This window comes from Manacus candei, unplaced genomic scaffold (genome assembly GCF_025592945.1).
Source record: "Manacus candei isolate 608988 ecotype Guabito, Panama unplaced genomic scaffold, ASM2559294v1 h1tg000035l, whole genome shotgun sequence".
NCBI classification, from domain to species: Eukaryota; Metazoa; Chordata; class Aves; order Passeriformes; family Pipridae; genus Manacus; species Manacus candei.
Genome location: NW_026138083.1, coordinates 691,606 through 716,010, shown reverse-complemented (window position 1 = coordinate 716,010; position 24,405 = coordinate 691,606). Strand labels below are relative to the sequence as shown.

At 51.0% G+C, this 24,405-nt stretch overlaps 1 protein-coding gene across 1 annotated transcript in view; it reads right to left on the bottom strand.

Annotated features, from left to right (window-relative positions):
• Positions 1-24,405, bottom strand: part of KIZ (kizuna centrosomal protein) — a 29,598-nt gene that overhangs the window by 2,908 nt on the left and 2,285 nt on the right. The window contains exons 2-9 of the mRNA XM_051792920.1: positions 23,290-23,352; positions 22,583-22,739; positions 20,551-20,643; positions 17,001-17,334; positions 16,297-16,513; positions 11,785-11,920; positions 10,938-11,097; positions 5,861-5,960 (exon numbers count right to left, since the gene is read on the bottom strand). Of these exons, the coding sequence (XP_051648880.1) occupies positions 5,861-5,960; positions 10,938-11,097; positions 11,785-11,920; positions 16,297-16,513; positions 17,001-17,334; positions 20,551-20,643; positions 22,583-22,739; positions 23,290-23,318 (1,226 nt within the window). The 5' untranslated portion in view covers positions 23,319-23,352. The remainder of the gene's footprint in view (positions 1-5,860; positions 5,961-10,937; positions 11,098-11,784; positions 11,921-16,296; positions 16,514-17,000; positions 17,335-20,550; positions 20,644-22,582; positions 22,740-23,289; positions 23,353-24,405) is intronic.

Genomic DNA, 24,405 nt, shown 5'->3' with positions numbered 1-24,405 from the left:
GCTGGAAAGCCACACATAAAGCAGGAGTTTCATACACTGCAGCTACCAGGGTGCAGCCACTCTTCCTTTTAACCCAGAGAAAGCTCACACTGTTCAAATCCCATTCCTTGGCACACAGGCTCCCTCTTTGTGGACAGAAATTCCCAGAACATTAAACCCAGCCCAGGTTCCACCAAGATGGCAACCAAGTGACAGCACCAGTGAAGTACTCACAGTGATACCACTAATTATTAATGTATTCAGTAAGAAACTATAAAATGTCAGGCTCCAAATGTTTCTCCAACGTTCCTTGAGCGCACCATCCCAGTACCTTTCCCTTTCATTCCAAGCCAAACCCCACACTGCCTCACAGCCCAACTTCTCCTTCAAAGAATTCCCTCAACAGAATTCCCAGCGAGCATTTGAAGCCAGAGCCTCTGGAATACACCGAACGCTCCAAACTCTTGCTCCCTTGGGTGAGATCTCCCGACCCTCAGCATTCCCCAGGAGGTACTCCATGTGCTGAAGGGGCTGTGCTGTTCTCCCCTGGGTGTGGAGCAAAAAGCCACTTGTTGCAGAGCTCCAGCTGGCGAGGTGCCTCCTGGGGCAGCCGGCACGGGAACCATTTCAGCTCCCAGTGGCTGAGCAGGAGCTCAGGCAGCAGCAGCAGCCACTGCTTCCCCTCCGGCCACGTCCTGGCCCGCTGCTGGGAAGGGAGCAGGGGGTTCTGTTATTCAGCCATGCCAGGAGGTCCCCAGGAGGGACTTTTTGTCCCACTTCTCTCCATGCTTCAATCCTAGAACAAACACCGGTGGGTCAGTGATTTGGGCCCAACACCGACACCCTGCCAAGGACCACCAAGGGACCACCAGTGCAGGACCACCCAGGGCTGCAGGATTTGGTCCTCCAGGCACGGCCAAAGGCTGGTGGTCTCATGGAGAAGGACCACCATGGCTGTAGGAAGGTCTGGAGACCTTGCCACTGCCAAGCCAGCTTCCCACAAAGAGAAAGACAGGGGAGGGGGGAGACAGGTGTTTGTGTCCTACCCAACACCATCCATTCACTAGGGTTCATCCTCCCAGGGCTAATCCACCACATGTGGAATGGGGTTCACTCCCCAGACAGCCTGGAGTTGGGTGCTGGCACGACACAGCCATCCCCAGAGAGGGAGACAGGGAGCAGGGAGCCAGCGGCGCAGGGAAATGCCGCGGGGATACGAGGACATCGGAGAGGCTAGACGGGAAATGGCAGCTCCCCCAAACCAAGGCTGGAAAACGCTGCCAGGGGCTGGGGAACAGGGAGTAAATCCTGGAATTAGGGCTGGAGTGCCGGGTGAAGCTGTGAGATGCAGCTGCAGCGAGCAGGGAGCACACAATGACCACAGAGCCCGCCGGGAACGTCCGGGGTGCAAACGCAGCAAGGCCCCTTCCACCGCCCCGACTAATCCCCCGGCCTGACCCTCCCAGAGCCATCTACACATTTGCTTCTCCCCTAAAATAATTCCAAACTCAACCCAGGCCCTAACAAAGAAAAAACCCAAACCAGTTTCACTTCAAAGGGCCTTTTAATCTCTCCATTTCTCTGATGAAACAGGCTTTTTTTTTTTTTTGTATTGAAGATGCTGCAACAGTAAGAAATTAAAAAGCTCCAAGAAAATATTTTTTTCCTCCATACGGAAAATTAATATTAAGAGGAAAATACCAGGACAACAAGAGCCACGTTAATTGAGGGGGCTTGCTGGAAAACAGCGGAAAATTTTTACTTTGACCTGATTACCTTTTTGCTAGAGCACCTGTTGAACCTCTATTTTTTAGTGTCAAGTGAAAAAGACAACAAAACAACTTGGGAAATCCCAAATGCCAAGAGATTTCCCCGCCCTGGAAAGCCAAATATATACAGTCCATATACTACACACATTTACAGAGTCAGTGTAGACTCAAAAAAGTCCATTCATCACACCGGAATTGGAGTAATAACACTGAATTTCAGTAATTACACTGTAAGTAGCATGACCTTTATTTTAGGACACAGAGATTTCTATCGAGCTGCGTCTGAGACCATCCTCTGTTTAGATCCACCAGGCTGAAACAGAAAACCCCATTAACACAAAGACACATCACAGCGCTGCGAGGGAGCTGTGCAGGAGAGCAGGGGCACTGCCAAAAAATTCACTATTCCTTCTGTCCTCAGCGGGCAGATGTTGGTGCCTCTCCCCACAAACCTGGCAGGGCATCGCCACCACAACATCGCTGCCTCTGCAACAGCTGGGTGCTCAGGGGGAGGAAACAAAGCTCACAGAAACAGCTGTGACAGTGGAAAATCGGGCTGGAATTCTCAGTCAGCTTCTTACGGAAGCCATTTGACAACAGAGTACGTCGGGGGGATGAAACAATCAGATCCTGGCTGGATTCTGGGTGCACCTCTCAGGAATCCAGACCCACACAGTGCCACTTTCTCTGTATTTCTCCAGGAAAAATGCACTTGTGCATCTCCTGAGCACTCCCAGCCCCAAACCTCTGGGAACTCTCCTCGGAGACGAGCAGAGATTTCCGAGCCAGGATTGGTTTGGGCAGGGGGGAGGCGGGGGATGCACAGAGCCCGAGTGCCCCCCGATGGCCAAAGCCAACGGGGCCACGCTAAACATCGCCCAGAGAGTAATTAAGAGATGAATTAGACTCTGCCAGCTTCTATTTGCATGTCACTACATCTGTGTTGGGTAAAACGGCTCCTTTCGGCTAAAAACCAGCCTTCAGAGACCCCCCCGGAGTCCTTGAGCAGATTAATCAAAGTTTACAACACTTTACACCGTGTTGGTGTCCCGACAAATCCACACCCCGCTTTGGTTCTCGGCCGATAACGCATCTTTAATCTCCAGCTTATTTTGAAACGAGACAGCCCAAACGAGCCAAAGGAAAATAAAAAACCGCTCGCGTCCTAAACGGGGGAATTCCCAGAAAACGAGTGACCTCCACTGGCCGCATCCATCGCTACAGCCCCCCGGAATGCCACACACATCGCCGGCCGCCCGCCTGCGCTCGGCCACGGCTCGGCCCTGACTTCTGATACCTCCTCCCCCAGGAGCGCGGGGTTTGACGCCTCTGCCCCGCCGAAACGCGCCCGCTCCGCCAACCGAAGGTGCGGCTGTGTGCGGGGAAGCATCCCCCCGGGAAAGCGGAGGAGGCCAGGGACAAGCAGCTCCCTCGCCGGAGGTAGAGCCGGCGGCGTTTGCGGGAGGAGAGGAAGCTCTGGCATGCACCGCCGAACAAAAGGGAACAAGTGGTCTTTACTCGGAGAGCAGTTTCCTATTAAGACTCACTCCGTCGTACATTATGCCTTTCATCCCCACTCAACCACAAAATGATTTTGCTGTAGGAAATACAATGGCAGAAAAAGATTTACATTGAAAGAATCTTTAATAATAAACTGTTGCAGATCTGCCTACTTCCCCATGATTTATAATACAATAAACATCGGATTCTATTAAGTCTCATGCACTGAAGACACGCACTGAAAACCCGAGTATGAAAGCCCTCAATTCTTCCCTTCTCCAGGCCCATAATAGTGAAACGAGCATGGATAAATGTGCTAAGAGTATCTCTTTGCATCTTTTATAGCTTGTGTGTATCAATCTGTAAAGCTTATTAAGAAAGTCATTGCTATGCAAAGCAGCACCCAATGTCTTTCTCTTGCTTTTCAACAGCGCGCAGTGTTTAGCCAATAGGGCCGGGCCCCGGCCCCTCATTCCGCATTCATAACATGCAACATTTGCACAATGTGTATCTCAAAGGCTGCTGAATAGAAAGCCTTAATACTCATGTAAACAACTGCAAACCAATTACTTAATGAATCAGGCCCACACATAATGAGGTGCCAGACAAAGAGCTATAAATGCATTTTTGCGCCCGAGCCTCCGCTTTAAAGTAAAATCCCTCAGCTGTAGTTTGGGCTTAACTGGCACATGATAATTATTGTCTGGGGGACATCAGAGGAGCCACGGTTTTTATTCCGGTCCGGCGGGGTCTGCGCCGGGGTCACTCATCAGCTCAGTGACAAAACGCGGCAAAGGAGAATTTATAAAGTGCCACGGCCGAGCTCGCAGGGATGTTTATTCTCAAGTAGTGGGTTTGAGACCACTTGTGAAAGCAATAAAGCCCGAGGAGTGGCTGCAGGGGAGCCCAGGAACCGCGGCACGGCCTGGCTGCAAACATCTCTCCCTCTTCCTCCCTCCTTCGGCCGCCCCCTGGCTCCACGGAGCCGGGGCTGGGCGTCCAAAGGCAAGGGGCTGTTCCCAAACCCCGCGCTGGGAAGGCTGCGCTGGCTTTGAGTCATTTAGAAAAGCCAACTCTAAGCCACTGTAAGAGATTTATTATGGGGTTTTTTTCAAGGCAGCATCATCACCTATCGGTGCACGACGTGTGCTGCCGCCGAGCACCGAAAGGCCTGAAATTATAGGGCAGAGGGAACGATTTGAAATCTACCACAAATAGGAATTTGGAGGGAAAAAAGAAAAGCAAAAAAACCAAACAGCATCTGATCGAGTCAGACGTGGTTGGAGGCACCATTAGCCAAGCAGTGCAGCAGCAGTGGAGATAAACCTTGCAGAGGATTTTTTTTTTTAAATAAGAAATATTTCATTTTAAGTTACGCATTTTATTCAGATTCAGTGATCCTTTAAGCAAGTTCTCAGGGCCTGATCCTGCTCCTCCTGCTGTTCTAGGCTTCAGGGAAGGGCTAACATTTAACACTTCCAAAACTCAGCTATAGGAGCACCCTTGCATTTCATAGCATGAGGAACACCATTCTCATAGTCCCAAAAAAATCTAAAAGAGGAGAAAAAACTTGAATCTGAGACAGTAAGAACTAATCCCCCACAAAAGCAGGAGCGCCATTCATCGATACTTGGTTACAGCCTGTATTTACTGGGCTTGAATTCTAGAAACACTGTCATCCTAACACCAAGTGCAGAACTGGAACTGGCCTCACCCACAGCAACCTAAAAAACCCTCCAGGAAGCTCCATGTCATGGAGCTCCATGTCATGGACATGGGAGGAGTTCATAACCTGCCTGAAGGCCCTGCAGTCCCTCCCCCAGTGTCCCCACCGGTGGTTTTCCAGCTGGAGCCACAGCACCCATATGCTGGGCTGCTCCAACAGGGGCAGGGAAGGACCAAAAGCCTGGCCAGCATTCCAGGAGCTGGCTGCATTATCCCCATTTTCTGCTGCTTCCTGAGCACCAATTTGATCCCTGTCCCACGCCAGTGACGAGCACAGGGAGCATCCAGCAGCACTGCCCATGGAGCCAAAGGTTAAAACACACGAACCACCTTTTCTCTCCTTTTTTAATAAAACCAGCACGCCCTGCCCCCCTCAGGTGAATTAACACCCTCCGTTGGAAACCAGAAAGGCACGTTCTAAACAGCCAGTATCAAATATAACCCCCCTGAGCCCACGGGCAGCACCATCAGCTACACCTGGTTTACACCTCAGACATGCAGAGCAGAACCCCACCTCCTCAGTGCTGGCACACTTGGCTCCCTGGCTGCCCCTCTCCTGATCCTCCCCATCCTGCCCCGAGCTGACACCGAAAGCAGCTGGACGTGCTCGGCCGGGGTTCACCGAGGTGTCAACTGAGCCTTAAACGAGGAACAGCAGCTGCCAGACCACACCTGGCTTTGGCACAGACAGTTCCTGAGGCGTTCAGACTCCCCGTGTTCTGTTACATGAACAGAAACACAAACTTCAACCCAGGTTCAAGTGAAAAAAAACCACTAACAATTAAAAAAAAAAAAAAAAACAAAAAACAGGGGAGCTTTGGTGGTTTCCTGTCAGTGTTTCTCGTGCTGTGGAAGCATTTCCAATGTTACAGATCCAATGCCCTTACCTGGAGAAGGGAAGGACTATTCCATCCGACGAAGAGCTGGTCTCCAGAGGTGCCTCCCGGCTGTCACTCGCTCTGGAATTGTCATCGTCCATATCCCGACCTGGGCAGGAAAAACAGGAGCTGTGAACACCCCAATCCCAACAGCTGGATCCCACCACAGCAGTGCAGCTCTGGTTTTCCAAGGTGTGAGCAGAGCAGCAGCAATGGCAGCTGCCTCCAGAGGGTCTGCTCCTGGTGGAGTGGAAATCAGCTCAAACCAGGGAAACAGCACTCCCTCCCCAGCAATTGGGCTGTGATGGGGATTTCTTCCAAACTGGGAAAGTTTTACACACCTTTTGCCTCATTTCAGAAAAAGGAGCAAGCACGGAGAGCTTCTCTTCAGAACTGTTTTGGATCATGGCAACTCCAAGCAAAGCTTAAAGGATTTCTGCAGTATTTTTACTTTTTTTTTTTAATCCCCAAGTTCCCATTTACTTTAATCAGAAGCAAGGTTATTTCTTTTCTCCTTCCCCTTAAATGTAGATTATTTTGAAATGTTACAGTTCTTTCAATATTATTTGATGTCTCAGTGTTTTCAATCATTCTCTTGAATTAGACAAATTATTAGACAATAATAAATAAATAAATTCAATAAAAATTGGATTAGACGTGTCTTGGGATTTTTATGACTTAAAGGGCAAACCAAACAACTATTTCAAAGCCTTTGATCCACACTTTCCTTTCTTCCCTTTTCCCCCCTGCTCTGTGGATCTCATTTCCATTCTGTAAAGATCTATTTAAAATAAAAAGGCAGAAGCAAATGGGTTCATTCACTGGAGTCAGACAATTGCTCATCTTTATATTTGTTTCCAAAGCACACCGATGCTCAAGCACAAATCCCACTTTAAAAAGGCTACTTTGCATATCTGACCCTGTCTGCCTGGAAATGGGAAAGGTAGATCTCCAGGTTGCTGGTTTTCCTGGGAATACAGCTGTGCTCATGCACAGAGGAACAAGCTCCTCCACCCTCCTCACACTGACCACTGCGCTTGCAGTCAAACACCAACAGATATGTCCTCATCCTTTAAATTAAATACAGGGATAAATGTTCTTATAAACAGTCCTCCACAGTACAGTGTTTCCCTGCCACCAGGAGACTCTGGGCTGCCCAGTGGACTCAGGCAATCCACTGAGGATGCCTTTAGAAGCTGCTGCCTCTGCTTAAAGATGGAAGAGTTTCCACCCAGAATTCACAACTCTAAAAAGCCTCTGGGGTCTTTTAGGAACTTCAGTGTCAAACACCCCCTCCTGGAGGGCGTCCCCCAGCCTGATTTAAGCCCAGCATCCAGCCTGGTGCTGCCCCAAGGCAGCTCTGGCAGCCCCAGCAGCCACGGCCCGTGGCACAGGGAGGAACTTCCTCCATCACAGCGAATGGAAGATATCAAACGAAGGGAAAAGTTGGGTGAGACTTATTAATGCCTTTATTAGTGCACTCCAAGAGGAGCCTGGGAACCTTTGAGCCTCCAGCTCAAAGGAGGAGCCCATGGGGAAGGAGGCGTGGGCGTGGGCAGAGCGCTGGCAGGATTATTGGCTCATTAAAGGTGGCCTGGAAAGGGAAGCAGGATCGGGTTGGTGCTCTTTCATGTTCCCTTAGGGTATATAAAGAAGGGCTAATTTATTTCTTCTTCAGAGGGCTTTTCCTCCTTGTTCCTATACTGGATATTTTACACCTGGAGGGGAGCTGGAAGGTGACACACAGGCCGTTGGGAAAGCAAAGCCCAATGAGTGGAGCAGTTACACCATTTTTATTCAAATCCTGCATAGCCTTACTGTCTGTTCAAATCAGAGACACAAATGAAGGGGGGAGAGAGAGAGAGAGAGAATCTGGTTTTGTTAAAGATTTAACAAGCCTGCCCCTTCAATAAAATCAGCAATTTCCTACTCATAAATGAGACTCTTAAGCAGCCATCCAGCAAAACAAGAAATAATGGATTTTTATCCTTTTTAATCTCACGTTATTCACCTACCTCAGGAACAGCCAAAGAGCTGAACAATTTCTTTTGCGCGTCTTCCCTGATAAAAAACAAAGCGTCCTCGGAGGAGATGAGAAGGAGCCCAGATATCCCCCTGTATCCTCACATAACCTGGTATCAAAGGAGATGGCTGTTATCAGCCCAGCTCCTCTCTGGGTGAGACCATGCACCAGATATGATCCTTTTAAAGCCAGTTATCCCTGCACAGCCTTCCACGGGCTCCGGACAGGGCTCTAGGAACAAACCCACGCTCGTGCTACGAGTTACGGTGCCCCCACGCCCCCAGCTGACCACAGACAGGGGCGTTCAGAGCTCCCGTGTCCTGCTCCGGGTGGGAAGTGCTCGGCAGATCCCTGCCCAAGCCTCTGTGCAGAGGAGCTCCAGGTACCAGCCCAGGCTGTCTCTGAGGGACATCCCACACCCTCCTAAAGCCCTTTCCCTACAGCCACCTCCTTCCTCCCTGACAAGCATTAAAGAGCCAACACAAATACTTCAGGAATATTAGCAGAATATTAAATAAATATTTTGGTTCTCTTTTTAAAAACCAAAAGCCCAGAAGCATTCCTAAAGTGCCATCCCAAAGGCTGCTCGGAAGCGCGTCCACACGGCTCCCACAGCAAAGTCCATCAAACCCCAAAGCCTCAAAAGGCTTCTGGTGTTTCAAACCAAAGCTTCAAGAACTCAGCAAATACTGAAAAAAAAAACAACCAAAAACAACCCAACCCAAAATTTGTATCCCTTAAGCACAGAAAAAGTCACACAGCAAAATAATCTTATATGGATGGACATCAAGTGTCAGTTCAACTAAAACCCTGGAACGAGTTGTTCCAGCCCAAAAGCCACTGCTTCTATTTTAGGCGCAGAAAACTTCAGAGCTCTGGGGCCACAGCAAATAATGATGATAAAAAGCAAAGAGCAGCTGGCTGGCAGGGAGGAGCGGGAGCACAACAAGGAGCCTGGAGAAGATCATGGGCTGAAGATGAATCGTGTCTGAAAGGAGCAACTCGGCTTTCAAGTGAGGGGTGAGAAGCCTCGTTCCTGGGGACAACGTGGCTGCAGAACAGCCAACACAGCACCCTCCGAAGGGATGGATGTAAACTGCAGTTACTGGGTTTGGTTAAGGAGTTCATTGCCATTTTTACACATAGGAAGCATTTGTGTTTGCGTGTCTGTTCTGTGAGAGAGTTGGGAGAGATCGGGAAGGGGGATGATCACCAGGACGTGGCTCTTGCCTGACTGACATGGAACAGCCCCCCGGGGTCCCTGGCAGGAAAATCTGCAACAGAGAATTCCCTGACACACTCATAGGCAAAACAGTGGCTAAAACCAGGACTGGCAAGTCATAAAACTCAGGGTGGGGAGAAGCAAACCAAACCCCTTGGCAGCTACAGAGATCCAGACCTGGGAGCCGGAATTCTCCTTGGGAATATCAGTGATGGTGCTGGCTGGAGGGAGCCCTAGCAAGGGTTGCAGGAGCAGCTGAGGACACGCCTGCACCAGCACCTTTGTGGCCAAACACCACAGCGTGAGGGAGCTGGGCAGGGGGACAGAGCAGGGTAAAGCCTTATTGCCCAAAATTCATGCTCTCAGGCAGTTTTGGTACAGGAGGCACAGCCACGGCTCCTGGCTGGCACAGGCACAGCTCCCACCAGCAGGGCTCTGCCCCACACTTGTTCTAACAGCTCCAGTCAACTCCTCGAGGAGAGAATCAAACCAGGAACACGTGTGGTTTGCCCAATAACTACTGGATCTTCCCCACAGAGACTGACCCCGTAACACCCATCCCGGCCCCGAAAGGCTCGACGGCCGGATATCCACACGGTCTGAGTGTGCAACAGGACTACAAGGAATCAAACAGGCCCCGTTGCTCTCCACCTTGGTTTGTGCCAGTGTGAGCTGGACTGTCTGATCTGACATTTCCTCTCTGCACTCCATGTGCAGCGGCTGAATGTACCCCCTGTGAGCGGCCCCGCAGCACCGAACCACCACGGTCTGACTGGATAATCAGGCTGGATGCTGGGCTCGAGGTTAATATGCAGCCACCCCTTCCACCTGTAATGGGAATCTTTTCCACTGCGCTTTCTTCCCTGCTCTCATCTTCACACGAGCTTGTGACTCCTGGATGTGAACGCGCCGTAATGAAACCCTTTCAAAGCGGCGGCGATCAGACCCGGGTTGTTTGCTTTTAAGCCCCACTCCCTTTAATTTCTCACTTTTGTTATCTCTTCTTTATTGATCTAAACTATCCATTACTGGGAACTCACCTCGTGCCACAGCCGCCCTGCCTCTCTGTAGCTTCCCCAGACAAGGCCCAGCCAACCAAACATCTTAAAGAACTGGAGACCCGACGGGATTTGGGAAACAACAAACCCGCGGCAAAGCTGCGCTCCTGTCCAGCAGCAGCGGAGGGGATCACACCCACCGTGGCAATCAGCTCAAATCAAAGTCTGTGCCACCTCTGCAAATAACAGTTGCATGAATTTAGGAGACCTGAAGCAGCGTGTTTGCATTTGCTGTGTAAAGAGCACGGCAGCCTAACTGTGCCCAGCCCGGGATGGAAGGGATGCTCCGAGGGCAGAGCGAGTGAGCTGCCCTCACTGCACTGATATATTCCTTCCTTAGCCACAGAAATTAACTGGATTCCCAGAAACCTTCACCTCCTGAGCTGGGAAATAGCCCCGCACGCTTCCCCCTCCATGAACCCTTCTGTTTTTGGTAAGTCCTTCTGCAGTCTGGCTTAGTAACAAAAGGCAGCGAATACATCCTCCAGTTTCTAAACAGGAGATGCTTTGCAAACATGTGCACACCCACAGATCTTGTGCACACACCACAGGGCTTGGCTTTTTAACTCCTGAAGAAAGTCCCACCACCACAGGTATCACTAATTTTGGGAAGTAACCAGAATGACAAGTGATGCTGAGATATTTAGGAAAATCCCCCAAATCTATTACAAATCCACACTAATTTGCCAGTGGCTATGGCACAGCCCCATATGGATTTGGGCAGAACACACCCATGTCCAGAGCAGGAACTTGGGCACGGGGCCAGCCCTGTGACACTGTTACCTGGTTCTCCCGTGCCAGTGAGCCGGGCAGTGTGTTCCACCTGCCCCCCTTCCCCGCCGTCTGTCGGGATCGATGGCAGACTGCAGGACGACTCTTCACCCTGGACAGGTGACCCATCCCCACGCTCTCCTGGAAGGGCCTCTCTCAGCACCGGCAGAGCCTGCAGCATTGAAAACAAGAATAGCCACAGCCCGTTATTCTCCACCTGGAGCGTTCCCCGACTACCTTCAGGCTGATCTGTACTTCCCAGGGAAATCCAGTGAGTTTCTGTTAGGTGTTAAATTACCCTACTTGCAGGGTGTTCCTCTGGCGTTTGTTTTGGGACACAAAACACGGACTTGAGTCTGTGAAATCTACTTGATGTTTTGCTCCAACTCAGCGTTCAGTAAACAGCTGTTTAACAACACCATGAGCCTCTGGTGCTGAGGAGGAACCTCAGAGAATCCAGGTTTCCTAACTGATCTGTAACTGATTTCTAGCCAAAACGTTTTGGATTCAGGAGAAAATTTTATTGTCCTGCGTCTGCTCCCTCCTCACTGATGTGACAGTGAGTTAGAACAGAAGACAGACGTGGTTCAGTGATCAGAGACAAGGAAGTTGGACCTGCTGCTGGTCATCACCAACCTGCTGTGGACCAGAGGTGCTGACAGGGATGGAGCTGACAGACTCAACAGCTCCATTTGTACATCAGGAGCTCAAAGGCCCCTTTCTGCACCTTCCCCTGCAGCCCAGCTGTGCACACCACCACCAGTGGGGTTCCCAGAACACCCTAAAGCCCTCGGAGAAAGAAGTCACCGCCATGGGCCAAAAAAGCCAAAATTACATATTGTAAGGTGCGGGTGCCCACCTGGCTGTCCTGTGCCTCCTTGCCCAAAGCCAGCAGGTCGTCAGACATCTCTGCTGCTCCCTCCGGGGCCCGAGCCCGGTGCTGCTCCAGGAACAGGGAATGGTGGCTCAGGTGACTCTGCAGCACATCCATGTCCCTGAGGAACAAAGCCAGCACGTCAGTGGGACACCCTACACGTGAGACTCCTTGGTCTGGACAAGGGGGTGGGAAAAGCCATCACATGTTTGTCATTGATTACCACTTTTTACTTCAAAAATGCTCAGAGTGGAAACTCTAAGAAGCCACTTGTGACTTCTGCAGACGTGAGGAAGCTGGGCTGGGGTCACCATTGTCACGGTGTCTGTCCCTGTCCTGAGGCTCAGGATCCAGACACACCTCACCTTTCCTGCATCCCAATCTCATCCCTGAGGCCTCACTCCACAGGGCACAGCCGAGCACCCACTGCCCCTGGCTCGTCTTTTAAAGTAGAAAACCTCAGCGCTGCGACCTTGTTTGCCAAAGATGTTTGTTTTTCCAGTTGCTCCAGTGAAGTTTCACAGAGGAGTGAATTCCAATTAACTCCACAAGTGTTTGTCCCTAAGAAACCATTCAGGAGACACAACAAGGTATTAGTGCCGGCAGGCTATCAGCCTCGGCAGGAGAGCCAGGTATCGGCAGAGAGCCCCTCCTTCAGCGCTCACGAGTGCCCCGATCCTGCCAGCACTTGAGCACTGCGGAGCCTGCGACGGGAGGAAGGTCTAGACGGGAGCTAAGCAAGACAGAATGGAAATTGTTTTCGTTCCTGCGTTAAAGAGACTGAAAAAAACCCAACTAATTCTTGCTTGTCCTTGTGCCATATGCACTGGGAAAAACAAACAAACAAACAAACCAAACGCACTTTTGCTGGTTTTAAAGGCCACGTGCATCTCCTGCCTCGTAGAAAAATAGAATTGCTTCTCGAAATCATGTTCCCTGTCCAGAGACTCGCGCTGCAGATCGCAGGAGTGACTGGCTGAGAAGTCTCTGGAGTTACTGTGTTTCCCTGCCTCCGGAGGGCCGGGATGCCCTGCCAGCATCCCAGGATAGACAAACAGGGCTTGGAGCCACCCGAAGTGCACAGGTATTGTAAATACATTCCCGTTGCAGCCCTTGGGAAAAAAAACACCGTCGTCTGAGCTTTTCAAAGCAAACAGCAAAACCACACTGCCCGAGCTGTGTAGGAAGGGAAAAAAAACCAAACACACGAGCAAACAAACCAGCAAAAAATCAGCCCTTGGGCTGAGATGCCACATGGAAATTACCCCTGCGCCGAGCAGTTTAATTCCTTCACCTCCACAATCGAAACAAATCTGGTGACCACCTACAGGTATGGGGACAGCCCGGGGACCTCAGAGGGGTTTTGATGAGGCTGCACCTCTATAATGATGCAAATGAGGACTTAACCACTGAAACAATGCGGCGGCTAATCCTGGACCAGGGGTGTAAATGGCTATTCAGGGCCCCGGCTGCCGCTTTGTGGGGCTCCCAGCCCAGGTCTCCACCAGCGATGAACACCCCAGCTGGGGCAGGAGGGAGTTGAATTTCTCTGCTCCGTGTGCAGGAGCTGACACGTTTCCACAGTTAACCCCGGCTCGCAGTGCCCCGGCTGAGCAGCTCCGAGCACAAAAACCTGCAGCGTTTTCACCCTCGGGCTGAGCTGTACCCAAAGCTGTGCTTTCCCTCGCAGTGTTGGGCAACAGTGAACAATTAAGTGGGAGCTGCCGTGCCTTTGGTCGAGTTTCCTAGACATTTAATAAGCAAAACAATACCCGGGAGATCACATAGGCAGTTAAACAGTGCTTTCTCTTTTCCCCCAGCCTTACAAACCCTGTATTCCAGCGGCAGGCTCGTTTCCCATTGTTTTCCTCCCGCTGGGTGGTCCTTCCAGGGTGCCACTCGAGAGGGATACAATAATAAAAAGGGAAGGGGAAGGAAGGGACACCAACATAAAGAAAAACAAAATGTATGACAATCTGCAGCAGGCTACGGATCAGAGGTCAGCAAACAAGAGGTCCTTCTCTTTTACAGGTTGCTTCCTGGAAACAGTCTGATTAAGCTGACAGCTTGAATTATGTGTTACATTTTGTAATGCACAATCCATCTGTGCTAAGTCCCCCTCAATGCAGCTGAAGCAGCACTGGCATAAGCTCTGCCTTTTTCCACCCCCTCAGCACAGGCCTTAAAACAGTCATCATCTTTCTCTGCACTAATTCTCAGAGACCCTCTCCCCCAGCCCCTCTCCCCGCCGGGTTTAAGGCTCAAAGAAAGGGCTGGGTGCTGTAAGGAATGGTAAGAGGACACGGAGCCTTTCCCCTCGGATCAGCAGCTCCGACCGAGGGCTGGGGCTGTCGGGAGGGCAGTCCTGGTGCCTTCACAAGCCCAACGAGCCCCCACATGGTGGAGGCTGATCACCAGAAAACAAAGCCCAGGCTCACGTGGGTCTGCTTGTGAAAACATCCAGATGTCAGGGTAACCACTCCTTTAGCTGGGGAAGGCACCTGGAAATGAGGCTGAACTCATCCAGAGCTAACACATGACCTGCCAACTCTTAACCATGGGGGGAAAAAAACCCCCAAAACTCTTTGAAAAACAGAGACTGGTATCTCTGCAGTAAGACAGGAGAGGCATTTGCTCCAAAGACGAAAACTTGTGACTTCCTGGCACACAACAAGGATTTTGTTTTGCCTCTGCAGTCAGCCGTGGTCTCTGCTCCTTTCAAGGCCATCCCTTGCACTCATTTCAGATAATTCCCCAGAAGTGCACAAACAGCCCCAGTGCCCCAGGAGAGGGAACAGTGCTTCCTCTGGATGCCACAGAGACAACACTGCTGCAGTGGGAGAGCCCAGGTTACAGAGATTTTGACTTCAGACAGCAAATACACAGAGCTTGGTAAAATGTCAGCACATTTCTGCAGCCGGAGTAGGAATTTGGCAAGAGAAAACCACAGGGGCTGGAATTATTGCTGTTGTGAGTCCATGGCATGATACACTCTGACCAAAGAAAGCTGCATTCTCATAGTCTGTGCAACTTATACGACTGACATTCATGCACTGATCACTTGGAAGCCTTTCCACAAGTTCTTTAGCTCAGTGATTATTTTGCAAGGCTGGAGGGTACACGCCGAATTTTGGGTGCCTTGGAAAGCCCACCCGGCCAGAAGGACAACAAGGGAACTACTGCTCCTCCCTCCACAAGATCCTCCTCTCCTGCCAGCTTATGTGCCTTTAAATGTTCAGGTAAAACAAATCAAAACCCGTATCTCTGCTGCAGAAACAGCCAGCAGTGGTGACCCCACTTCCCCCGGCCTTGAGGAAGGGCAGCTTTCAGCTCGGCATCACGGGGAGGGACCCTCCCTGCCGTGCTTTCAGCTCGTGTGTGATTTCCCTGCAGGTCTCCCCAGCCTCGGCACAGCCAGGCCTGGCCAGGGACAGAACACAAGGCTGAACTGCCGGTGCTCAGCTCCCCCTGCCCCGGCAGGGACCGGCACTCCCCCGGCCCTGCCGTGATTAACAGGTGTGATACAAAGGAAACACCGGGGAAAAGCTATTTACATGTAAATTAGGCGATGTTTCCATAGCGAGCAACGGCCCGATGCAAATGTGAGATGATAAAGTTACAGGAGTGCCTGTTTCTGCTCAGCTGTCACCTATTAACGCTCCAACTAACCCTGACGTCAGCACCGAGACCACGGACCAGGAATGCTGGGGGAACAGAAGCACTGAACAGGTTTAAAAGCTGCGAACAACCAGGATGGAAAAACTCAGCCAAGTGGCAGAACAGGAGAACTGGTTCCCCAGGAGCACTTTACCCCTGTTCTCCAGGGTTAAAAGCACTGGTTTCCTCTGTGTGTGGTCGCTGCCTGATGTCCCACTGAAACCCCAGTGGGGACCTGGGAAGGGGTGCCAGTGGTTGGCAAAGGACACGAGGAGGGACCTGGGCCAGCCCCAGGGACCATCTCTGGGTGGGCATTGCCCTGCTGGGATGGGGATGCACTTCCCTGTCTCATGAGGGCGTTGCAAGGCCGACAATCCGGCTGTGCTGGATGTCACAGGTGCTGCTGTGGCACTGCAGTCCTTGGCCACACAACCCCACACTGTCACACAGCACCACAGGACATGGGGCTGCACTGCACTGTCCTTGTTCTCCCTCCTTTTCTATTTCCAGACAAATGGCCAAAAGGTTGAACCAACTGGCAGCTCTGGTCCACACAAAACAGGCTGTTCAGTGAGTGACAGGTACTTGCCATACAGAGCCACTGGGGTAAGATTTGTGTACATTTGAAGAACAGCTATTGCATTTTAACAACAAACACCCTTCACTCGGCCAGCTCGGACCCGAGGGAGGTACCTGAAGCCACTGAACCCCCAGCACAGGTCCAAGGTCCCACAGGACAGGTGAGGGCTTTGGGCTGTAGTGCCCCGAGCAGCGTGGCTGATCCGCAGCCTCCGGAGCACGGACAGTGAGTGAGCAGAGAGAAAGCAGGGAAGGCCATACCTGTGTGGTGCTGAGCTGTCCCAGGGCTCCTGCTGTGCCAGGGTAGGGCTCAGTGGGGGCAGTGGGGAGCCCTCCCCAGCCTGGGTATCCCCATCCCGCTCCTGCTGTGCGCTGGCAGTGCTGGGGGTCACCCCCTCCTCGGCACTGCTGGACACCAGGAGCTCTGCACTGCTCTCCTCTGGGCCAGCCCACCAGTTACTCAGCACAGACTTTGATTCTGTCATAATAAATAAAAAAAAAAAAAAAAGAGGAATTCATTATTCTTCCCAAAACGTCAGCAGGACCAAGGACTGTACCCTAGCATAGGAAATGAAACCCAGGTTACCCACACTTTTTGTTCAGCCCTGTCCCTTCACACGTGTGTGTGAGCATCCAGCCATCCTTCTGCTTCCCTTGGCTGTGGGTTTCCCTGCCCACAGCCCTGTGTCCTTCCACACTCCTCTCACAAGGGGGAGTCTGGGGAGGCTCCAGCCTTTGGGGTTTGGGAACAAACGTGGCACTCCTCAAAAACCACCCTGGCACAGAGACCAGCTACCAGACCCAATCAGCTCTGGAGGAACAATCAAACAGAGAAGCTGGAAAAAGCTTTTCTCAGGGGAAAGGAGTGCACCCCAAGACTGTTCCCAGTGTTCAAACCTTGCAGCAGAACACACGCCCTGAGGCTGCCACACCCTGCAGTTCACTGCCTGCTCCTGCTGCCGTACCTGGAACACCTCCCTGCAGCTGTCCCTCCTCGGGGGTGGCTGGTGTGGGGTCAGGAGCTGAGGAGAGGAGCTGCTCAGAGCCTTCCTCACTGGCAGCCAGGTCCCCGTGTGCTCCCTCCAGGGACCCCTCGGTCTCTCCAGCAGCGCTGCTCTGGCTCTGGGCACCACATCCCTCAGGGAACCGGGGCTGGGAGGGCTCCTGCTGCGTTCCCAAACCTCCCGTGGCCGAGACAGCTGGGGTGGGGCAGCCCAGGAAGGCTGTGTCTGGATGGAACCGTTCTCTTGGCACAGCTGCCTCGGTGCCAATTCCCACCCGTCCTCCAGCCTGTGGCACCTGAAACACAGTGGGACGTGGTTGAAGGACACACATGGGGAGCCTGCTGCAAGTGGAGCTTCTGGAGGATGGCATACTGCTTTCTGGAGAGAGAACTACCACAGCATTCAAGTGTTTGCCACGGCATTAATATTACACAATCCCTTGGCAGGCATTCCACGCATCCCAGTGTGATGCTCTTGCCTGGCTGCTAGACCACAGCACAGAGGAAGGGCAGCTCCTCAGCTCACACCATTCCCTTTCCCTCCTGGGGCACCGACCAGACACATTTCCAATGGCACTTTCCTCCAAGAACTGTTGAACTTGCACAAAAAAAACAGGTCCAGGAGTACAACCACTCTGCTGCTAAATCCCAGTGTTTTAGTACTTGCCTTTTTTCCTTTGCAAACCTACTCGATCAGGACAATTCAGGAGGAGTGGCTACTGCCACCACCACTACTGCAGGGTCACCACCAGTTTATGCAAAGCCAAAATTAGCCATCGTAATGCCATTGTTCACACTGAGCAGGGCTTCCTTTCCAGCCCCAAATCCCAGCAGGACAATTTACAGTCACCTCCACACCTCTCCCCTCTCTTTCACTGCCTGACCTCTCCCTCCCACACAAAGTCAGCTGCCGAGCCCAGCTGAAAGGAGACAAAGGCATCTTGTCTGGTCTGTGACCAAGGTTCCTTAAAAAAAGCTCAAATTCCACGTAACAAGAAGCAGAACAAAAAGCCATGAAGTTATTTTAAGAAGAAGCAAAGGTTTGCTACTCAGATTAAGTTCACAGCTTATTCCATCACCACTGCTCTCAGGTTCCTCCTAATTAATTAGTTGGTGCTTTCAAATGCCTCCTGCCAGTCCTGCATGGCTTTGGCAGCTCCTGGATGCAGTGTTCCAAAACAAATGGAATTCAAACAGGCACAAGCTCTTGGCAGAGTCACAGCAGACACATCCCTAACGAGCTTCTCTTGGATTGCAGAGAAATAGTCATCCCTTCGGCACCTTTGCATTCTCAAAGCAGAAATGTGACAGATTATGTTGGTCCAGGCACTGCTTTTACCACCAGAACAGGGCAAACCTGGAGGTGTCTTGCCCAGAACAGTCACCAAATGGCTGAACTTCAGGTCACCCCAGCTGGGAGCTGAACAAAGTCTCTGCACAAACACACCTTCAGTCCTCGCCTGGTTTGGAGGGCAGGCTCCCACCATCCTCCAGGGACAAACCCCATCGCTCTGGTTATCATTAGAGTGTTCTGAGGGGAACAGAGACAAGAAAAGCCATTCCACTAGGGCTGACAGAAGGGCCCAGTGTTCCCTGGCAGCAGACAACCAGGTGAGAGCTCTGGAGGGCAGGTCCAGTGAGAGGCCTGTCCCTGCCAGGCACTCCTTCACCTGGGAACACCCCTTTCCCAGGGAAAGGGGGCTCAAGGTTTTCCTGGGAGGTGCCCACAGCCAACAGACACAGCAGTGCCAGCCTGCAGGAGTCCAACATCTTCAGGAGGCTTCAAGGAAGTGCCTGCAAGTTGAAGAAGCCAGACTTCACAGCACAAAGGTTTCAGGAGCTCTGCCAGCCGGGATGGACCTCCTCAGTGTGGGACTTCTGAGCTTAAGGACTCCCACAAAAACTGGGACCCCAAAAGGGTGCATATCCCCCATCTCAAAGATGTCCAGGTATTCCTGGGGGCATTCAGGCCATTGGGATACTGACCATCACTGGAAGACTGCTTCTAGGATTGTCCTTAGTCCCCAGGATGTGCCACTGATGGGCTCATCACACAGTCCCTGGATCCCAACCTGCCTGAAGGAATTCCAGTGCTGGTAAGTGAAACCAGTTCCGTGATCCATATCCTGGATATCCCAAGTCACAGCATGAGCCTTTGATGTTCTAGTACCGATGTCAGCTTTTCCATAGGTTAGAAATCCCATCTCCCACGCCACCCGCTTTAACTGAGCAACCCAGCATTCCAAAATAAACTCGTCTTTCCCCACAGCTCCCAATTCCAACCGCGATTCCCACCCTGCTGGAGGCCTGGCCTATATAGGTCAAGGCTGCTCGGGTTCATTGCTTTGTATATTACAGTTTAAAGAATGCTCTAAATTCAAGGTTTTTAACTTTTTAATCTATGGGGAAAACTTCCTATAAACTCAGATTAACGACTGCTAATGCACTGAAGAAAGCAAAGCAAAAACCTTCCTCCTACTATAAAAACAAAATAGTGTGGCCTCTGTTTCTTTTCTGATAAGAGTCTTAAATACCAAACATTTAACTGCATAATAACATTCCCTGGCAGCCAGCAGCCTGCTTAGCAGATACATAAAGCAGGTAAAAGGGGAAAAAGTTAATTTCTTGGCTGAATGATTCCATCGGTAGCTATAGGGCAAACTAGAAAGTCTTTTAGCAAAGTAGCAGTTGATTCTTCTATCAATCTGCAGCACACACACACTCTTCCAAGGAATGCATTAAATATGAAAATCATATCCCGTTATCATCTGTTCCCAGCTTTCAGCCCAGTAAGCTCCCCTTAATGAATGCTGCAGCCTGAGGGACGCGGCGCCGCCGGCTCCTCGGCAGGATGGAGAGACATGGAGAGACGCTCCCGTCCTGCCCGTGCCAGCGCCGCCTGGCTGAGGGGCTCCCACACACAGTCACAAGTGACTACTCTTGCCAGCACGCTCCGAGTTATTACCAGATGGTTTTTTAGACATTTCATCTAAAAGGGCTTTGCCGCTTTCAGTGGAGGAAGCGGCTCTGGTCTTGAACTGTATCATTTATATGGAGATAGGAGGAGGGATTAGGAGCCTGCATTACTGCAGATATATGGCAGCAGATATTTTAAGTATTCCTTGTCAGTCTTTTTGTCCGTTCCTTAGATATGCAATCTCCTTCTGCTTCTTCTGAGGAAAGGTCAAAACACACAAAATTATAAGCACACCGCACGGATCCGCCGCTGCATTTCCGCAAATACCCCTCGTTAGGAACACTCCCCCTTGGCCACGACCATTTTCACACTATCCAGCACAGGAATTAGAAAACCCAACAAGACGTGCATAAACAATCAGGGTTGTGTTTTTTTTTTTTAATTCCAGCTCTTTGGTTGAAATAATTGCACTTTTTACCCAGGTGATTCCCCTTCACTCAGGCACTGAACACCATTTCACACTGCACACGCCAGGACTGAAATCCCCACGGAAAGGCTGCACAGCCCTGGAAAAAAGCCCATTCCCCCCCATTACCTGCTCGCTGGATCCTTCCTCCTTGTCACCTCCTGCTGACAAGCTGCCCTCTTGAAGGGATAACAGGCTTTTAATTTCCCTTCCATACCACGCCTAAATGGGAACAAATCCGTCACACAAAACTGGAGGCCAAAATCCACCCCCCCACACATACAAACCAACTGATATTACTTCGCAACCTGTGCACCTTTAAATGTAAAGCCCTAGCAGCCTTTTTCACTCAGACTACATTTAAAAAGCCAGAGATCCCATTTTCTCCTCATTTCTCTGCTCACCCGGCCAAGCAGCATGGCCTGTGCACAGTCTGCTGCAGGGCTTTCACACACATTTATTCATTTGCAATTTAGGATCCCACGGAACAGCAGTAACTTGTTGACTCAAATTTATGGCATCCCAGCCATCATCTGTGACACTGAGTTACTGCTGCTGTCCCCAGACAGCGACTCGGCTGCTGTGGGGTGAAACCAGCTTTGGGACTTGTTTGTCACACACCACCCCACAACTGGCTGAGCCCTTGGAGGGAGAATGCAGGGCAGGTGTCACAGAGAGCAGCCCAGCAGGACAGGCCCCGTGTTTGCTCCCCCAGGCCTGGCTCTGCCCACTGCAGGGTTTAATGGAGCAGCGGTAACACGCTGGGAGCCGGGCTCGGCACAGCACGGGCAGCACCCGCAATTAATCCTGTCTGTTCCTAATTGCAAACCCCAACAAACGTGTCAGGGCGGCCTTGAAAGCACTTCAGCACCGATTCTGCAGCAGGTGACAGGCATGAAAACAAACCCTTAACACAATTAACTTCCCCGGCTCTGCCCTTTGCTCCAGTGGTGCGTTCAGTTCCCAGGTAAGAGGCTGCTCAGGAAACTGTAAACATGGAATTTTAACAAACAAAACCTCACCACGTGACAATTAGGGATGCTCAGAAGAAGCTCAAATGTAACTCCTGAATTTTCCTGAAAGCTTAAGTGAATTTATTTGTACTCCTAAAAATTACTGACCAAACTGCAGACAAACACGGGGAACAAAAGTGCATCTTTCAGAAACAAAAGAAGTTTTGTGAGCTACAGCCACATAATAAATGTGCCCAGAGTTGTGATAAAGCACTCCTAAAGGGCGTTCTCTATGGGAAAAAAAAAGAAGAGAAAACAGTAATAATTTCTGTCTGTGTACTCCCACGATAGATTAAATGATTACATGCTCCATAACTCTTCTGCTTTTCATAACTAGCATGGAGGAGATGTCATTTGTTCAGCAGCTCAGAAAAATAACTGTAACTTGGCAAAGATAAAATGGATGGCACGGAAACATCAAAATGGAAGGACTGAACAAAAACCCCACGTGCAGATCGACCCCTGGCATGACTGGGACTCACACCAGGGTGTCAGAACCACCACAACCTGCCTCTGGTCAAACTGGTGTGCACTGGGGCTGCTGAGAAAAAAAAAACAAATCCTGGAAAACAGCAGGGGAAAGCTGGGACCACGGCACACCCCTCCTCCTGCTCTGCTTCAAACAACAACTAAAAATCAGAGTGAGGGGAACCACACCCTCTCCACAGACAGTCTGAACTCTGGGTTCACTGCAGCCAGGAAAGGATCCAAACAGGCACTACCCGGGTGACAGCTGTGTGAGGAGCAAACACAGCCAAATGTTTCTGAAGGATGCCACTGCTCACTCCCCTCCCAGACTGTGCTCCCCCCAAACCCCAGCTCTGTACATTAGTGGCAAGAGCACAAATCACAGCTTGGTTTTTAAAAATCTGAAGTCACCACCATAAGATACCACTTTGCAACATCCCAGATTGTTTGCTGGGGAATAGCAAGACAACATAATAATAATAATTTTTAAAAAGTCCTCAGGGCTTGACTTTATTTTTAGCAGTCTGTTCAACCTGAGGTGCTTCAGATGCCGCCCGTTCTATAACCCGAAACAGGGATCCTGAGCCAGCTCGCCCCGAGCACCAGGACGTGCAGACATCTCCTTGCTAGTACAACAACAGCAAACACCAAGGAATGCATCAGGTCTTATAGAAAGTTACTTCCATCTTGCGGATCATCTCCAAACCTGTGGTGTCCATGTGCTCCTGCAGCCGGCGGAATTCCCGGCGGTAGGACTGGTTCCGCCGCAGAGCCGACTGCTGCCGCTCGGATACTGCTGCCAGGTGCTTCTGCAGCTCCAGGGACTTCACCTGCACCCTGCAGGGAAAGAGGAGCTGCACTTAGAAAGCGTGACAATAAAACAAAGGCGCCTGTTGCAACCGCTTTTCCTCACACGCGACAACACTGACAGGGCAGTTGCCCCCAGGGCTCCAAAAACACACATATATATATATATGTGTGTGTGCCACTTCCCTGCAGATTCACACAGGGGCTTTGGTGTTCAAAAGGGTAAATGCATTAAAAAAACCTCTTGCATGTGTGTTTCACACGGGTTATGTTCTCATATCGCACTGAATCAAAATGAAAGCTGCCCACAGAGGAACGTGTTCCGGGAGTCACACGAGCAGCCACACTGAGCCTGAGGTTTCACAGCTGCCTAAATCCACGGTGCCACCAAAACAGGCACTGAAAAACCCATCAGAACCAGTTCTCACCCACCTACAAACCACATTCCCTTTCGGCCAGGCCCATTCCCTTATCTGGTTCCAGGGCAGCCACACAGCCTTCCTGCCAACACGGGGAAATGGGAGCCAGGGACACCTTTTTAAAATAAAATAACATCCAAGCAGCTTTAAAACAGGCTTACAGGTGCGGATCAGCCATTGTGTATTCCATCAGCTGCCTTTCTAATTCCAGCCTTTTGGCTTCACTGCAAGAAAACAAACAAACACAGAGTAAGATAAAAATATTTCACTGTTTAAAGTGTCTGGAATGCCAGAAGTGAAGCGTTTTGCAGAGCACAGCCCCTGGCGAGCAGAGAGCTCAGCTCTGCCGGGAGTCACACACTGATCTGCCAGCCCAGCTCAGCACAAAGCAGGCACCTCAAAGCTTTCACTTCCCTCTTTGTTCCTCACTGGAACGGGGTTGCTGTAAAGGGAAAAGAGGCCTGAACATGCACACAGGACCCACCAAACAGCCAGAGACCCTGCCCAGCCACAGGGAAGGCAGTTCTTGAGCTCACCCCTCCTTTTCTCCCCCACACAATCCCACAGCAGACCCCTTTCCATGCAGGAAATACTTGGCTGGACTTGTTCCCAGGACAACACCCCAGAACCTCTCCCAGGGACAGGTCAACACCTTAAAACACTTCCAAAGTCGGCCAGCTCTTCACTGGATCACGGACCCCATGTGCCAGCCAAGTATTTTATTGGACTTCAAATCAGGGCACAGGCTGTGAGGACAGTCACATGCTGAAACACAAACACCTCACCTAAAGCCATTCCAAAGGGAAGCTGTTTTCGGGACCAGAGCAAAGCTGCTGTTATTTAATAGTTGCAAATTGCACCTGAGGAGGAGCAACCATCCCACGAACAAAAAACCATAAAATAACCAAGAGCTAAGGCAGAGACTTCCAGCAGATCCCATTACAAACCCTGCCACGAGCAAAGCCAAAACCCAAGTTCTTCTTAAAAAATAGCAACCAGTTGTGAACAGGCAGAAAGGGTGTGGGAATGATGTGGCACATGCAGGAGATCACATCTCCATACATCTGGGCACAGATTTGGGCTCTCCCTACACACAAACACACCTCCTCCCAGCCTCCCTGTGCAGAGGAAAGGCAGGAAAACCCCTTCCTGCTGCTCCACGTGAGGCATCAAGGCGTCCATTTTACCCACCTGATCCTGCCACCGCCAGGAAGGCGATTAGGGTTTCATGTCATGTACACAGTTTAAGAGCCACACTCCACCTGGGATCTCATCCC